We start from the raw sequence: 16,031 nt of genomic DNA on the forward strand, positions 1-16,031 counted from the left end.
AACTATATGCTTAACTTAATACAAATGAACAATTAATCTTGGATTTTAAAGCATAGAAACATCTGCAAGACTGGGGTTTATGTCTCCTAAACTGATTAAATAAGGTGTCATCATAACAACTATTAAAAAAAAAAAACACCACAAAAAACCTAAACAAAAAACACAAACCACTATGGTCTTTTTTGCCATAAAATCATAGTAGTTAGAGCATCAATGGCCAAACATGAATCACTATGGAATGTAATTTTAATTCAACTAAATATTTTAAACAGATACTCAAATATATGTTTAAACAGATATTTGAACTCTAATACATTTAGATGGATGCTGCTTTAGGTTTATTTAAATATTTTGCTGAAAGTTTAAAAAAAAGTTTCAAGTATAGTACATACAAATGTAACCAACAGTACATCCAATTAAAATCAAAAAAGCACAGAAACTCAAATTCAAGGTTGAAATTCTAGAACAACTCACTGCTGCTTGTTTGTAGTACAATTTTTCATCCCCCCACTAAGGAATGTGAAATTCACCTATAAACTTAAATCAATAAGCTATTAAAACAAACAAACAAACACCACAACACCAAAAAACAACCCAAACCCTAAGCCTGCATTTCTTTTGGAATTTGAGATTTCACTTTAGCCATAGAGAGACATATTTCCTTACCAGCATGGTCCATTATTGCTTGATGAGAGCCCACAGTGACTTTTTGTCCAAAATAACTGCTTTGGACATGGTTTCAGGAAAAAAAAAAAAAAGTCAATATAAAAACATGTACAATTATATTTAATTTCAAGGAAGCACTGAATTGATCTGAATTGTATCATACTGTATTAATTTTAATGCCACTCCATAGGCAAGTATGTATTACGTATTGAAGGAGGTGTGCATATACACAAACACAAAATACATACACAGAATTCAGCCCAGATTAATGTATCTTCATTTAATTTCTAGCATAACAACCGAGTAATTTTTTGCACTTTAGAATTATGCAGAAAAATCAGAATAGGCACAATTAATTAATACAGCTTCTAATTTACCTTATTATAGTGCACTATTACGCACTGATAATACCAAAAAACCAATATGATACTATTCAAGCTCATTCTTCTGATGTACAGGTGAATTCTAGTAAATAGGATTCTAAGTGCTTTTAACTCAAATGCACAACTTCTGCAGCTTTACACAGTAGAACAGTGCAATACATTACGTCCCCATATCCCAGGAACAAGAGCTGAGTTTACAGTTGTACTTGTTTCACATTAGACTGGCTTTGCACTTTCTGCAGCTCTAGTGCTTCAATTGCTTCATCTGTGATCTCCTTTTGTTCCCTTTCCTTTTCTTCAATCTTTTTCCAGGTGTGGGCTATAAAAAAAAAAAAGTTCTTTTGGTAGCTAGCTCTCACCTGGTAGAACAAGACAGTTTCAAAGTAATGGTACAGCAGTTGTTCTTCTAGAGCGTTGGTTCACAGTGCTAGGGTGACCACGATCTCCGCTCACTTCCCAGTTCCTGACTTCAGAAGCAGCTTGCTCTGGCTTCTTGGGAAAAGATTCTGATGTGACCTTCTGCCTCTTCTCAGGAATCCCTGTGACAACTGTTGAGTTCAGAAAGGTCTTTTTTGGTTTCCTCCTCACCTTTAATTTTTTAGCATCAGGCTTTTCTTTCTTAAGGTGCTTTCCCAGTGTAGTTTTCCTTGTCTGGCACCTATGGATGGAGAAAGCAGATTTCTGGGCACGAGGACGAAGTTTCCTTCTCGTCCCCTCTTTCTGCCGTTTTTTAGTTCTGGAAGTTTGTTTGCCTGTGGTTACTCTGTTTCCTCTCCTCCGAACAGTACATCTGACAGACATAGGTCCTGCAGCCTTTCTGGAAAAAAAGGGTTCTTTATTAGTGCCTTCGTTTCTCTTCCATAGTGCCTTTGGATTCTCCCTCTCTAACCGCTCACTCCTGATGGAGGTCAGAGGAGTTCTGGTAACTCTACTGTTAAATGGAGCTAATCTACCATCTCCTTCTACTGCAGACTGATGAGAGTCCAAAGGTGAAATGATCAAGTGTTCAAAACAGTTCTCAGAGTGACCAGATACCAGACAATCTGTTCTTTCTCTGGAAACAGAAGATCCATCTGCCTTTTGACTTGAGGCCACATCATTCCCTTTACCTGGATCTGTCAGGAAAGATGCTGAAGATGAACTATAGAAGTGTGACCAATTGAGTGACTTTGATGGCCTACTTTCTCTCTGTTCATCAGCAAGTTTCCTCATGTTTGTATCAAAGCTGAGACTTCTGAAAAGCTGTCTAACATGGGAGGGCTTTTTGGCCTTTTCTCCAACTGCACTCTTTGGAGGTGTTTTCAGAATTCGATTTGTCAGTGGGTCATAATACTTAAAAGAACACTGTTTGTATTTGTATCTTACATAGTCCTTGCTATCTGTGGAGTTACGATTTCTCCTCATTTTGGGAATATCTATAGGTTTACCTTGTTTTATCTCTGGGCACGAAAGTACATACACCACTGTCTTGGGCTGTACAGGACTCATAATCTTGCTATAGGACTCAGGAAGCTTAAGGGCACATAGTCTGGTTTTTATGTTTGGAGTTTTTTCATTCTCTGGCCACATAATGCTTGCTTTCTGATCAGCTGGATCAGGTTCCCTTCTAGACAGTTTTCTTTTTGCTACAGGGTAGTTCAATAGACTTGTTTGGGTGCCATGGCTGACTTTAACTACCTGGCATCTTGAAGCCAAGCGCCACGTCCTTTTTCTAGGCATTTTAAGAATTTGTGGGTTGCATAGTGTATCCGAGGCTAAAGATGGGTTATCAAAATCAGAGTCACCACTTAAAGCATCATTAAATTCTGGCAATGCTTTAACTGATGTACTTTCTGTTCTATTACCCTCAACAATATTGTTCTTTTTTTCATCCTTCTGCTTTTTTTTCTTCATTCTCTTCCCTGTACAGTTGGCTGAGGATTCACTGTCAAAGTAGCAGCGAAAACGACCTTCCCTGAAATCACGCACAAGTTCTTCAACTTTTATATCATCTTCATACATTATTTGAGACCAAGTCTTTCCCACAAAAGAGGGAGGCACATGAGGCAGAGCTGGAAGAACTGGTTCTTCGGTATGAACTACGACATCCTGTTTCACTGCTTCTGTTTTCTCTACTGACTCACTTTTTAAAACAGAAGAGAGCTGTGTTCCATAGTCTTTATCTTGCAAACTTATTTGGACCTCTTTTAGGAATTCTATATCTTTTATAGCTGCCTTGGGTAAGTCTGTTCCTGCCTGAATAGGTGCATCACAGTCAAAACTCATTTCAGAACCCTCTAAATGAGTATCATCCATAAGTGATGAAAAAGTTAAACAGGGATTATTCTTTTCTTTGAAATAAATTTCTTCAGATGTAGTTCCATGGCAGTATTTCAAAATAACATCTTCAATAGTTTCATCCACTGAACTTTCATCACCTCTGTTCGTCTTCACGTTTTTGCATCTTGCTAGTTGTGGGGATGTCCCAAGATCTAGGGAGCTTCTGGTACCCACCGTATCCCTGAGATGGAAATCAGACACCAAAGTTTCATCCTGAGTTCGTAAACCATCTCGTTTTGAGAGAGATTGACCTGAGGTAATATGTAAAGAACTGTTGTGGCTGCACATAGGATTCTGATGAGAAACTGAAGGGCATTTTGGGTGAACCAGTGCCGGAGCAGGATTCAAGCATGGGTTTAATAACACATTGCTATTGCATACCTCCATTCCTGTCTTACCACATCCACTATGCGGAATCAGATTTGATGCTGTCAAATTCCTAACATTTTTTCCCGTTTTAGGATTAACAGAACTATGGATTAAAGGACTGACAGCAAAATGCTGAGGTACAGGGCTCACAGCTGTAAACTGGCCTTCACGGCTATGATTTGCAATTTGAGCATTTTTCAGGGTATCCCATTTCTCATTGCTACAAATGCCCATAGACTGCTGTGATATTCTTATAACATCTTCCTGCCCTCTTTCTAGTTTTTGAATAAATGCTTGTGTTACAGAAGTTTTCTTTGTGCCCTCATGAGACCGGCATGGAGCAGAAGAGCATATTTCTCCAATGGACTCCTGGTCTTTGCTGGAAATCTCCTGTCTGTCTCTGTTCCTCTTTTTCTCCATCTCTTCTGGGGTCAGGCAAGCAATCCTAGCAGCCTCTGGAGTGATGGGGAATGGCACGTCATCATACGTTGGTCTAAAGAGGAGGGGAAAAAAAACACCTTATATAAATACTATAAATATGCTTAAGATTTTTCACACAGTTGTTTTTTTTTTTTTTTAAAAAAAAAGGGAATAATTACCTAGAGTGCATCACACCTCATGAACAAACTCAAGTTACCAGCTCTGCTACTTTAGCAGAGATATTCCATTTTACAAAGGGCAGACGGGAGCGGGGGGAACGTTCCACAAAGCTAAAGATAACAATTTGGGCATTAGTCAGTTACCCTCTTCATGCAACCACCCATTAAGAATGGCCAAACATACATTACAATCATTTTATAAATACAGCAAAACAAGAAAAAGTATAGATACTTCCTTTGTTTGAAGCTGTAAGCTTATAAAGAGGTTATTTCACTGGTAAAACTATAATTAATTAACATTGAGCTTTTGTAGAGAAATGGAACATTATAACATGGCAAAGTATAAAAATGCTATTGAGTATAAATGCCCCTTTTCCTACAACACATGACTGCCAGATAGGAACTCTGCACATGTTGCCACAGAATTCCACGCTTACTGTTTCTCACAGACACCACAGCTTCTGACTCACTTCTATAAAAAGCCAAGTTATGATTGTTCAGCTTCACTGTGACAACAGCAGATTTTGATATATTCTGTAACTGGCAGTTCTGTCTGTAGGACTGCCTCAAATACAAGTGTCCATCAAACAAACAAAAAAAAAAGCCTTCCAAGGAAACACATGGGCAGTCAAGTCCTCTCCAATCATTGCAATTCGTAACAAAAATCACACTGGCTATAAAAAGTGATAAAGCATTGCATGCTATTCAGAATGAAGTAACTTATATTTTACTTTGGCTATTAGCATATTATTCTTCATTCACTAAAGTGATGTACATATCAAATATTGACTGCCAATACTTGATTTGGAATAATGGTGCAAGTTGCATTAACACACCACCTAAAAAAAGATGTTATTACAGACTCTCTACCTATGGCTCCATAGGTAAAGTTGAGTCCAGGTTTTTCCTGAGTCCAAACACTAAATGCTGAAAAATTCATATTGCAAAAATTTACTTTTGTTTACTTTCCAGAGGTTAGAAGATAAGAGCCATTGTGTCTTTGTTCAGCAAAGGAATAACCTTGTATTAGTGACACCTCAAGAGATGCTTTTTTCATTTGGGTGTTGACTTAAAGTGAATCCTGTATTTTCTCCATGGCAAAAAATTGTGGATGTTCTTAAGATAGGATTAAATTTATTTATTTAAGATGGAAGGATTAGTTTATTTATTTGTAGTGATGTGTACATGTCGTGGGCTAATTTGTCATAGACATGCCTATTAGCTTGTTCTGTCACATTCCTAATAATATCAACATGACTGCCTTCAGACAAAATACCCTTCTACTTGTTTGTCAGATCCAGAGCAGAGTTGTATATCAAGATATACCATATTGGGTTCAGGCTGGGATTTTTGTCTGCCTTGCAGAGGAATGAGATTTAATTGATTTCCCTTCATCTACAGAGAAAACTTACACACTGACTCTCTTATCACTCTTAAACATGCACATGATCAGTAAAGAGAACACTTTACAAAATCTGAGCATTAATGAATTCAGCAATTAATGTAATCCATGTAAGTATTAACTGAATGTGTGAACTGCAAGGACAATGAAAAAACAAACATATAAATATTCACCTGACATTATCTGCAAATAACAAACCAAAATTATGAACTCTTTCAAAACACACCATAAAATATACTACTATATATATAAAGCCCAGATTATAAAAATTATAATTATATATAAAGCCCAAATTATAAGAATTTGTAAATGCATGTCAGACTGTACAGTCTGCCATTATACCTGCTGACCCATATATTCCTTCTTGTTTTCAGGTTTTCACATTTCATTGCTACCAATAGTGTTGTATCAAATCCTTAAGTAGTAAAACAAAGTTTAGAAGTGCAGAGACAACACAAAAGCAATATACTGGGACAATGTTTATATAAATACACTCCTTACTAAATTGTCTTCAATGCGGAAGTTTCACCTCAAATGGGCAAAATTTACTGCTCAGCAGTGGAACAGAAATAAGAACTCATAATACATATAAGAATACTAGTAAAAAAAAAAAGCCAGCTGTATTATACCTGTTGTCATGGTATCTGTGGGGATGATGCTGTAAAACATCTTGCAGGAAACGCTCCATCAAGCTACTGGTACCCATACGATTCCTACAGTAAGTGGTAAAATGTCTGTGCTGGGAGCTGAAAACATGCTGGTGAAAGATAAAAACAGATGACTAGATTAATACTACTGTTAACACACTGGCATGAGCCTAAATATTACTTCCCAGGTTAAACATTACATGTTGTTAAGAAAATATTTAAATAAAAAGAAAAATCTTCAGGCTTTTCTACTTTAAGGTTTTGATTCAACGAGGTTTTTAAGCATGCTTAGGGAGTCTCAAATAATACTAAAATGTATTGAAACATCTTTCTGAGTTGGAACCTAAATTAGTAGCTCTGACAGCTGCTCACAAATCTCTCGTAACTAGTACAAATACTCTAAATGTATCTATAAATTACTATTAAAATATTGTTGAACTTCGTATGAGTAAACATCCTATAATTCACTCAAATTAAGGAGAATTTTCATAAGCACAGAAAGTGAAATAGGCTTCAACTTTCTAATTAGAAAAAAGTCTAAAAGACAGGAGACTGACAGAGTTAAAGAACAGAAAAGAAAATAGTTGAGCAAATGTCTCCAGTCTTGATATCTAACATATTAATCCTAATTCTTTAAAATATATATAGATCTCAAGATTAAAGCCACAGAAATAAACCTAATGGATGCAACGTACAGCAGTGTGCCACTTCAGAAAAGCAGACTGCAGTAGCCATGCCACTCCACCAGCATCTTTTTAACAGACAACAGATAAGAAAGGGTATCTTCTTCTAGGTGCATACATTGTGCAATTCACAAATTGACTATTTTTCATTCAGTGTTGGTTGTTCAGTGTAGAGACTGATATTTTATAAGCTGATATAAGCCTTTTGGTACTCCTTGCTACCTGTTGCTGAATTATGCAGAAGCCTTCTCACCTGTTCCAGATTACTGTAGTGTACGTGGCAACAGTTGCAGTAGCCTTGTCTGTTTTGCACAGTGGATACTCCAGGCCGAGGATGTTCTTGCCCTCTTATGTGTAAACTGAAAGAAGCAGGTAATATAACCAAGACATTTCAGTAAAAAAATGAGAAATGTTGGGTTGTTTAATTCACGTTGTTAACATGGAAATTCTGAATATCTATCTTACTATAGAGCTGGAACAAACTTGCAAGATAAACATTTCTATTTCAGAATTGTAATAGCAAGTAAGACTACGCATTTAAGGTATTCCCAAGCAAATTTCACTAGAGAAAATTTTTCTTAAATGCAGAACAAAGGATAACAGGTTGAATGCACAGCTAGCACAAATGCTGATTTCAGTTGGCTGAAATCTGAAGAGAACTGTCTCTCCAGAAAAAGGCAGTGTCATCTTTTCATTCTTCTGGTTTTTAGTATTTTGGAATTAAAAATAGACCAAAGAGAAAGAAATCTTGACACCCACACTACAGTGTGCCTTCCCCACAGTTTGTAATAGTATGGGGGTACAAGATAAAAAGGACCTCTGTCATACACTTGATCTATATTGCATCACTGTCATCCACTACACAAGATAACAGATAAGATTAAAAACCAGATTCTTCCTGTTTTACTTTGTATAAGCAGTAAGCTAGATGCCAGTTAGATCATCACCTAACTTACCTGCTATTGCTGTCCTGTCGTAGAGAGCCTTCAACACCATGTCTTTTGATTCCTACAGAAAAAAAAACACAGAACAAAACAGTATATCAAAGAGATGGAATAGAGTTTTACCTGCAATTAGTTAATTCTCTTACATTGCATTTGTCAAAACTACTATTTTTAAGCAAGATAAAAAGTTTAGTAAGTTCAACAAAGCAGTAGAGAGAGATCCTTTTGTCCTCAAAGTCCCTCTAAGAGCTTCAGAAAGTAAGCTTTACTCTTTCACGGATGAGATGAGTGGGAATTTTTCTACTGATTTGTCTGGGATCAAGACTAGGCAATCTACATCTATACTGCTACATCTGTGACCATTGAGATAAAATGCAGCATGTCTTAAACAGCTTATTATGGGACAAGAAAATTACATCTACATGGAAACTCTGTGGACGATTCAGAAGTCACTTCTTCCGTCTAAGTTCCATAATGAAATTTCAGTAATCAAAGCATGCAATTGAAACTACAATGTGAACTAATGCTTCTACTGTGAATTATTACATTAAAAAAAGAATAACTGCAAGAAAAACATCTACTTTAAACTCCTCACCTTGTGCTGAAGAAGCAGAAGCTTCATCAGATGGTTTGATTCTGTCAAACATCTGTAAGTAAAAAATAAACTAACTGAGAATAAAAAAATTAAAAAAAAAACACAGTAAAGCCCATCCTCAAGTTCATCTTTCAGTCCAAGCTCCAAGCTGTTCAGACGCACTATATTGTTTCAGCTATAGACCAAGACTTCACTTAAAGGAAGCTGTGTTGTAAAAATAAATTTCTGCTTTACTAGGTTACCCTAATATTATATTTAACAATGCACGTTAGCTTTGATAGAAGGCGCTAATTTCTGATCTGATTAACGAAGTCAAATACTACACTTATGAATACAGCTTAGACTCTGTTAGATTATTAAGCAATAGCCTTGTCAAATTCATGTAATTAATTACTTAATTTCCTAAGTTGCCTTCACAATAAAGATGAAAGATGTATGCTCCTAAAAACCATACAAGACCGAGACCACACAAAATCATTACCCAGACTGGAAAAGCAATACTTATTGCTCAGAAGACCTGCAAACCAATACTGAATCCCACAATTTTAAATTAAACCAAGACTGCAGCAACATGCAGTTACATGCTTTAGGGTGCCCAATCACAAAGGGCTTCCAAGTCTCACGGTACTTTTACATTATGGGATGCAAGCACACAATTAGCTTTGTAGTACAAACCTTAGAATCATCAACCTTCTTCATCCACCAAAGCTGACTCCAGACTAGCAAACAATAAACGTCGAACAGGAGGCCATTTGCAGTGCAGGACACTTATCTTTTCTCATCCCATCTAGCAACAATGAAGTTAAAGAGCCTTTTAAAATAGAGTTAATAATGCATGTTTTCCATGCCCTAAGGCATGTAAATTTTTCTGTACCACTTTGCAAACACATCAATCGATAAAATGAATAAATCTCTTTTTGAAGTCTACAGTTCATTTTTTTTATTATGGAAGTTGTTTTCACAGTCTTTCCTACATAAACATCAACCGTTCCTTCTGAAGTAACTTTGTTCCTCCCTTCTTCCTCATAGTCCCTATGTATTAAATATTGTCATTTAGGATGCTAGCACTTATGAAATTAAGTATACTTCTACAACAAAACAAAACAAATTCCTCAATATTAACCAAATTGAAACGAACCCATTTTGAGCATCATTCATGAACCTGCTCAGAAAAACAATATTTTATTTTGCTTATGTTACATAAACTACTTAGATATTGCAATAAGACATTAACTGGAAATTTCACAGTAGGTTGGATGTTCAAAGCATTTTATAAATTAATCATCGTATACTCAATGAAGTATTAGCATTACAGACAGGAAAACAGAAAGGGCACAATAATTTGCACAATCACTGTCACCGGCATCACAGTGAAAGTATCACATCCTGTCTCAAAACTCAGGACTTAGCAATTCTTAGATCTGCTCTTGGCTTACCATTTATGTAATTGTGGGATGACAAACTTAAAGTTTCAAATCAACCACTTTTACTGTTTATCCTTTGTGAACTGTTTTTACAAGAATCATTTCTTCCCTTCTCCCTGTTCTCATATATGTAGAAAAGATGCTCCCATATGAGGCCACATACCATTAGGCTTGACAGATGTGTGGTTTGTTGTTGGTTTTGCTCTTTCCCCGACTATGCACTGCTCATTATAAAATAGCAGGGCTGTTATTGCAGTTATGGTCAGAAGGAATATCTTAATATTCAACTCAAAAAAAAAAAAAGCCAAAACCAGCCCCCCAACAAAACACTCAACCAAAACACCAGACTCGTTCTCCTTCCCATAGTGTATCAATTCATGTAATAATATTTAAAAAAAAAACCAAACCACAAAAACAAAACAACAAACAACCCCGCTGTTCTTATAAACCTTCTCATCAAGCAACTGAGAAAAGCTTTCTTGACAGATCAGCTGATATCAGTCACCCTGTTCTGGGTCCTACACACAGCTGGACCCAAAAGGAAGCGAAGGAAAAACACAAAAGACTAGCTTTCATAAATTATGCTTTATGGAAAAAAACTTGTTCCATGTACTCGAAGTCAACTTACAATTTTTAAAGGTCTTACTATATATATATTCTTAAGATAAAGCTACAAATGTGGAGTTTAGTAAAAGTGTAGCAACCACAGAGGAGGCTACCCCACTGACAGGGCTGTCAGATACTCAGCAGGGGCACCACAACCACTCATCCCCGTCCACTACCCCAAAACTGGATTGAAGTACCTCAAATATACAAATATCTAGTTTCATCTCAGAGATGCCAGGCAGTTGCAACTGCAATATGTTGAAGGAAAACTACTCCAACGGTTCGTTACTTCCATATTTCATGGAATAATTTCAACAGCAGTGCGCTACCAAGAGTTCACTCCTCTGCAAGTACAATTCTGTAGCTCACAGCCCTAGGTTGAGACTCATGCACATTTAAACTGAGCTAGCAGTGTAGTAACTTTAAACAGCACAGGGCTATGAAAATAACTATACTGAATTACCCCAGTCTGGATCTCCTCGTCATCTTTCTATAGTTCGAGGAGATTCGATGGAGCGCATTTTCCCACTGGAGGAGGGCCATGGTAGGTAAAACTTATAAAAGCCTGGCTATCGCTTAGTAACGGACAGAAAAACATCAGATCAGAGGAAGATCCTTCAGAGATACTTACGTACAAAGCTGACAAGAGAGGAAAACCTATTGTCTTTATCTCAAGTGTTTTACAAGAACACTATTGTACAGGACAAAGAATAAAATCTGAACTCAAACTGTATACAGCTTGCTTACCATCTGAAGGCAGGCTCAAACCACAGGCTAGTAACATAAAGGAAATCTGCTGTGTAGATACCTTAGTTATTTTGCCAAAATCTGCAACAGCCTAACTGCAATCGTTACTTTATCAAAACAGAAACTACAGCTATAAATCCACAAAGGATTTTTCAGATGTCCATGCAAAGCCTGCAAAATTCTAGCTTAGTTAAGATACTTCCAACTGTAAATATCTTACACTGTTAGATTAAAAAAGTAAATTACATCTGTACAAGCTTTAGCTTAAACATTTTACTACTGAAAAATCCTGTAAATTGTAACAAAGATAAAACCAACCGGCTACATACAGAAATGTTTGATTTGGTTAATTTCTAAGCAGGTCACTTCAGCTGTCTCTAACACCAATGCTTCTTTTTGGTTTTATCAAATTACTCTGCGTACAGCAGCCGGAGGCTGAAAAGCCTCAGACAGTCCCACTTAACAGGAGAAATCCATGAAGAGGCAACCAAAAGGCATGAAATGTACACATTAAAAAAAAATAAATCAGTGGTGCATTCTGGTAGTATACAGAAGTGTCACAGAAACTTTCCAGACAGTGTCACTCTTGCACTGCAACAGGTAAAAAATAAATTGAAAGGGGCAAAAAGGCCAACCCAAACTGCTCCTCTAAGAACACCTCACGAAAACCTCTACTGCCCCTTCACTTGAGGAAGTCTGTGCTGGGTAGACAGAGGGAAAACAAGGGGAAGAACGCTCCCTTAAACAAAGTTCTCTGCCAACGGCATCAGCACAAACAGGGAGGCGGTAACCTACTTCAGGAGCTGCTTTTGTCCCACCGCCACACAGCACCGGCTCGGGCTCCGAGTCCCGTCCCTGCTGCGCCACCACCACGCGGTTCCCCGCTCGCCCCGTCTCACCGCCCAGCCGCCGCCGCCACCCGGGTCGGAGCCGCAGGCAGCTCCCAGGGCCCGCCGTTGGCTGAGAGGGGCAACGGCCCGCTGCGTTTGGGGGGAGCCCCACCACGCACAGCCGAGGCGCCCGCGCCCGCCGCAGGGGCTCCCCGCCGCCGAGGGGGCTGAGGGGACGCGCGCGCAGGAGGTTCGCTCAGCAGCGCGCGGACACCGCCCCAACGGCCCCTCCCGCCCCCAGCCGGGCCCTTCTCCCCGCCCGGCACGGCGGCGCGCATCCCCGCCGCTCCCGCCGCCCGGCTCCCTCCCCGGCGCCATCTCACCTCCATCACTTCCCTGTGAGCTCTTCCGTGCCACGCTGGGGTCAAGGGCCGCCATGCTCTGCTTCCTGCTCCGGGTCGGCGCGGCGCGGGCGGGGCAGAGGGCTGCGCTGTGGGAGGGGAAGGGAGGGAGGGAGCTGCTGTTTCCCGCCCAGGCCTGAGGGGCTGCACCGCCGCTCCCTGCCCGGCTTCGGGCACCTCCTTCGCTTCAGCGACTCTCTCCGCCCTCTCGGGCTCCTGCGCGGCCGTGTCCCGGGCCAGCCACGTCTGCGCGGCGGGCAGCGAGCCCGTGCCGCCGGGCGAGGCGTACCGCCGCCCCCGCGGGAGCCTCCAGCCCCTCCGCCGCCGTTTCCCCGCTCCCGGCGCCCTCGGCCCTGTGAAGGGTGGCGGCTGTGTGCGGTGGCGTTTGCCTGAGCGAAGCGGGGACGGCCGTGCGCAGCCTGCCGCCCGTCCGGCCCGGGCGGTTCTCCTCCCCCGTAGCTGTGCTAACGCGGATTGAACGGGCCCGAAAAGCCTTGGGTTTCTCCAGCCGAGGGCTGGGAGCCTGCTCCAACGAGCCGGGGGCTGCGCCTTTTTGTGAGCCCCGCTCGTGATTTTTCTGGTTTGGGATGTAGCGTCTTTGCTGAGTTTTATTTCAACAGCTCTGATAGTTATTTTCTTCTTCAAAACACATTATTTCATATGCTTGAGAACGGACTACAGGGTTTATACTTTTTTCATTTTCTGTCATTAGAAATAGCTTGGTTTTCATGGTGTACCTGGTTTAGGTAGGTTTTATCAGAAAGTGAAAAGTTTTAGTTTGGCTTTTTGATTGAGTTAATGCTAGATCTGTTTTGGGGTTGTTGGGGTTTTTTTTTCCCTCAGAAATGGGTTTAATAATATGACCTTAGTTCAGGTCTCTTGTTTTCAGTTGTAGGCTTTTAACGTTTCTCTAATCTCCCGTGGGAAACCAGCTATTGCATATTTCTCTCATTATGCTGAAGCAGCGGATTTTTTAAGCAATCTGGGCAGACACAGATAAGCAACACCCTTATGTGTGAAGACAGGTGTAGATACAGGCTTGGATTGTGCAATGGAGGAAGAAAAATTCTTGAATGCACCATAACACGGAAAATTTAAACAGAGGCCGCTGTAAAAAGACACTGTTGTGTGATTATGAAACCATAGCTTAGAAACGTCCACCCACGCTTAACAAGTAATTGAACACAAATCTCAAGTGGAAGAACAGCAGGAGAAAGCTTTCCTTTAGGAGGGGACTACCTGAATTACTGTTGAATTCTTTTGATACGTGCATAGATACGAATATGGTTTTACTGACAAAAAATAAGTACTTCATACAGAACTAAAGTTGCCTGGTGATATTTTGTTGCCTAGTATAATACAGAACTTGCCAGAACTGGAACTCTTTAAAAGAGTGGGAAAGAATACGACTTTTTAGTTGTTTATAGCATAATGTTTCTGCCTTTTAAGGCTGACAGGATCCCCTAATCATTCTCCACTCGTTTTAGCTACATTTGTGGTGTTGGAGATAACTGAATAAGATGATGGCTTAGCTGAGGCATCTTGGCAGATACAAGATTTCAATACAAGTATATGTGAGGGAATCAATCACTTCGGTAACATGGGAAGGATTTTTGAATTCAGTGATGGACAAGTTAAAACCTAGTTTTAGATAGAATCTTATGGGTAGGAGTGGAGATTTGTAAGCAGCAGTCATAAAATTTTGCAGATGCAGTATTTCTGTGGAGAGGATTTACATGTGTGAAAGTTCAGGCACATGCCAAAATTATTGCATGTCAGCAGAGCTGCCTTGTTTAAATGTGTGTACTTCATCTGTGGCGAACACACTTTGAAACATGTTATCTTAGCTTAAAATAGTTCACCTTTATGACAGTTTGTAGCAGGCTTGGTGAGTTATTGCAGCTCAGCTAACCCTTCATAACTTGTTGAAACAAAGTAAGATCGGTTATGTAGCTGAGGTACTGACATTTCTTTTCCAGAATGGCTTGTGTAAAACAGAAGTCATGCTTAGCAAAGAGAAGGCTATGGAGTCTGTCTTATAATGCCATATAGCTTGTCCTTGTAATGTTCCTGAATATTTTTGCAAGGATAGAATGTAATATTCTGTCTTTTGGACTGTCATTTAAAGATAGCAGAATTTAGGCTTGTGTTGCCAAGTATTGCTTGACTTTCAACTCTTTCTGTATTTATGAACTTGAGGTTGCACCTTGATTCAAGCTCCAGTAAGGTATTGAGAGATATCCCTTTCCCTCAGTTTCCTCTCCCTCCCTAGGAACAGCAGACCTACTCCTCACATACGTGCATGAACAGTGAAGCAGGGCTCACAAACTTCCTTTCCCCTTTAAAAAATCCCTCTCTCTCCTGGTCTAAGCACCAGACTTTTTTCGCTTTGCTGATATCTATACTCAACTTCCATAAACTGTCCCATACACCTTTCACTCCTTTGCTTTCTACTTTTGCTTTGATTTGCTACATTTTTCCACTCCCATTAGCAAAATATGTCAAGGATATACCTACACAAAACAAAGAAAAATTGACAAAGGTGAACAATAGCTGTTTTCCTAAAAAGAATCTCAAATTTCTTCCAACAGTTGGGTTCAGATTGTAAAGAAAGACTGTAACAAAAGAAAATCAAGGTTGGTAAAACTAGCTGTCACGAAACTCTTGCCTAGATTTTTAGTTTGTTATATATGTGCTTTGCACATTCTAATTTTAAAAGCCTAATTCATCCTTAAATTGTTGTTTTGGTAAAATTCTTCAAAGGATCTGAGCTAAGTGTTGACTCGCTGACAGCAGTTGAGGGCTGGGGCTTGAGCCATGCAGAGAGTGCTTTTGCCAAATGTCCACCAAGACAGATTGCTAGATCTACCCTGGGTTCTAACAAGCACCACAACTGTCAAGACAGTCCAAGTACATCTGTAGATTTTAGAGCACTTCAAGTTTTGAGTAAGTTTGGAAAAGGAGGATCTTTTCAACTTTATAGCTGAATGGATGTTCCATAATGTCTTAGTGTTACATTAAAACCTTTTAATTACTAAGAAGTATAAAATTCTCTTAAAAATTTTGTTGTCTGAACAATCTGATACTGGCCACTGTCCAATATCAGATACCAGATTAAATGGAGCAATGATCTGATCTTCTATGGTATTTCTTTTTTTCCCTTTAATATCAATTTAGTTATATTTAATTGTAAGGGTTTTCAAAGTACAAGAAAAGAATTCCTCATCTGTGTAAAAGGCAAGTATAATCTCTTCTCAGACTAGAGCTTCTTGTTTTCTCTGGTCTGCTTTACTTAGACTCTTTGCTGGGGTTGGCAGATTGCTATTACATGTCTCTGTTACAAACTTTTTCTCATTTTTTAAACGAAAAATACATTTTTTTTTAAAATAATAACGGTCTTTTATTTACATTGGTAT

At 39.2% G+C, this 16,031-nt stretch overlaps 1 protein-coding gene across 1 annotated transcript; it reads right to left on the reverse strand.

The window, feature by feature from the left end:
* Positions 1–286: 286 nt before the first annotated feature.
* On the reverse strand, positions 287–12,680 carry ZDBF2 (zinc finger DBF-type containing 2). Its single transcript, XM_068407710.1, has 7 exons — positions 12,598–12,680; positions 9,283–9,394; positions 8,608–8,659; positions 8,025–8,076; positions 7,322–7,427; positions 6,368–6,495; positions 287–4,230 (listed from the first exon to the last, which is right to left on the reverse strand). Exons 2-7 carry the CDS (start codon positions 9,304–9,306, stop codon positions 1,428–1,430), a joined length of 3,165 nt encoding a protein of 1,054 aa, XP_068263811.1. The 5' UTR covers positions 9,307–9,394; positions 12,598–12,680; the 3' UTR covers positions 287–1,427.
* Between the last annotated feature and the right edge of the window lie 3,351 nt (positions 12,681–16,031).

This window comes from Nyctibius grandis, chromosome 9, assembly GCF_013368605.1.
Source record: "Nyctibius grandis isolate bNycGra1 chromosome 9, bNycGra1.pri, whole genome shotgun sequence".
Classification (NCBI taxonomy): Eukaryota; Metazoa; Chordata; class Aves; order Nyctibiiformes; family Nyctibiidae; genus Nyctibius; species Nyctibius grandis.

Coding starts and splice junctions, on each gene's coding strand:
- ZDBF2 (XM_068407710.1), bottom strand. CDS start 9,306: ATGAAGAAGGTTGATGATTCTAAG. Junction 8,660..9,282: donor AGAAGGTTGATGATTCTAAG/GTTTGTACTACA, acceptor TTTTACTTACAG/ATGTTTGACAGAATCAAACC. Junction 4,231..6,367: donor CACAGATACCATGACAACAG/GTATAATACAGC, acceptor CCTCCTCTTTAG/ACCAACGTATGATGACGTGC.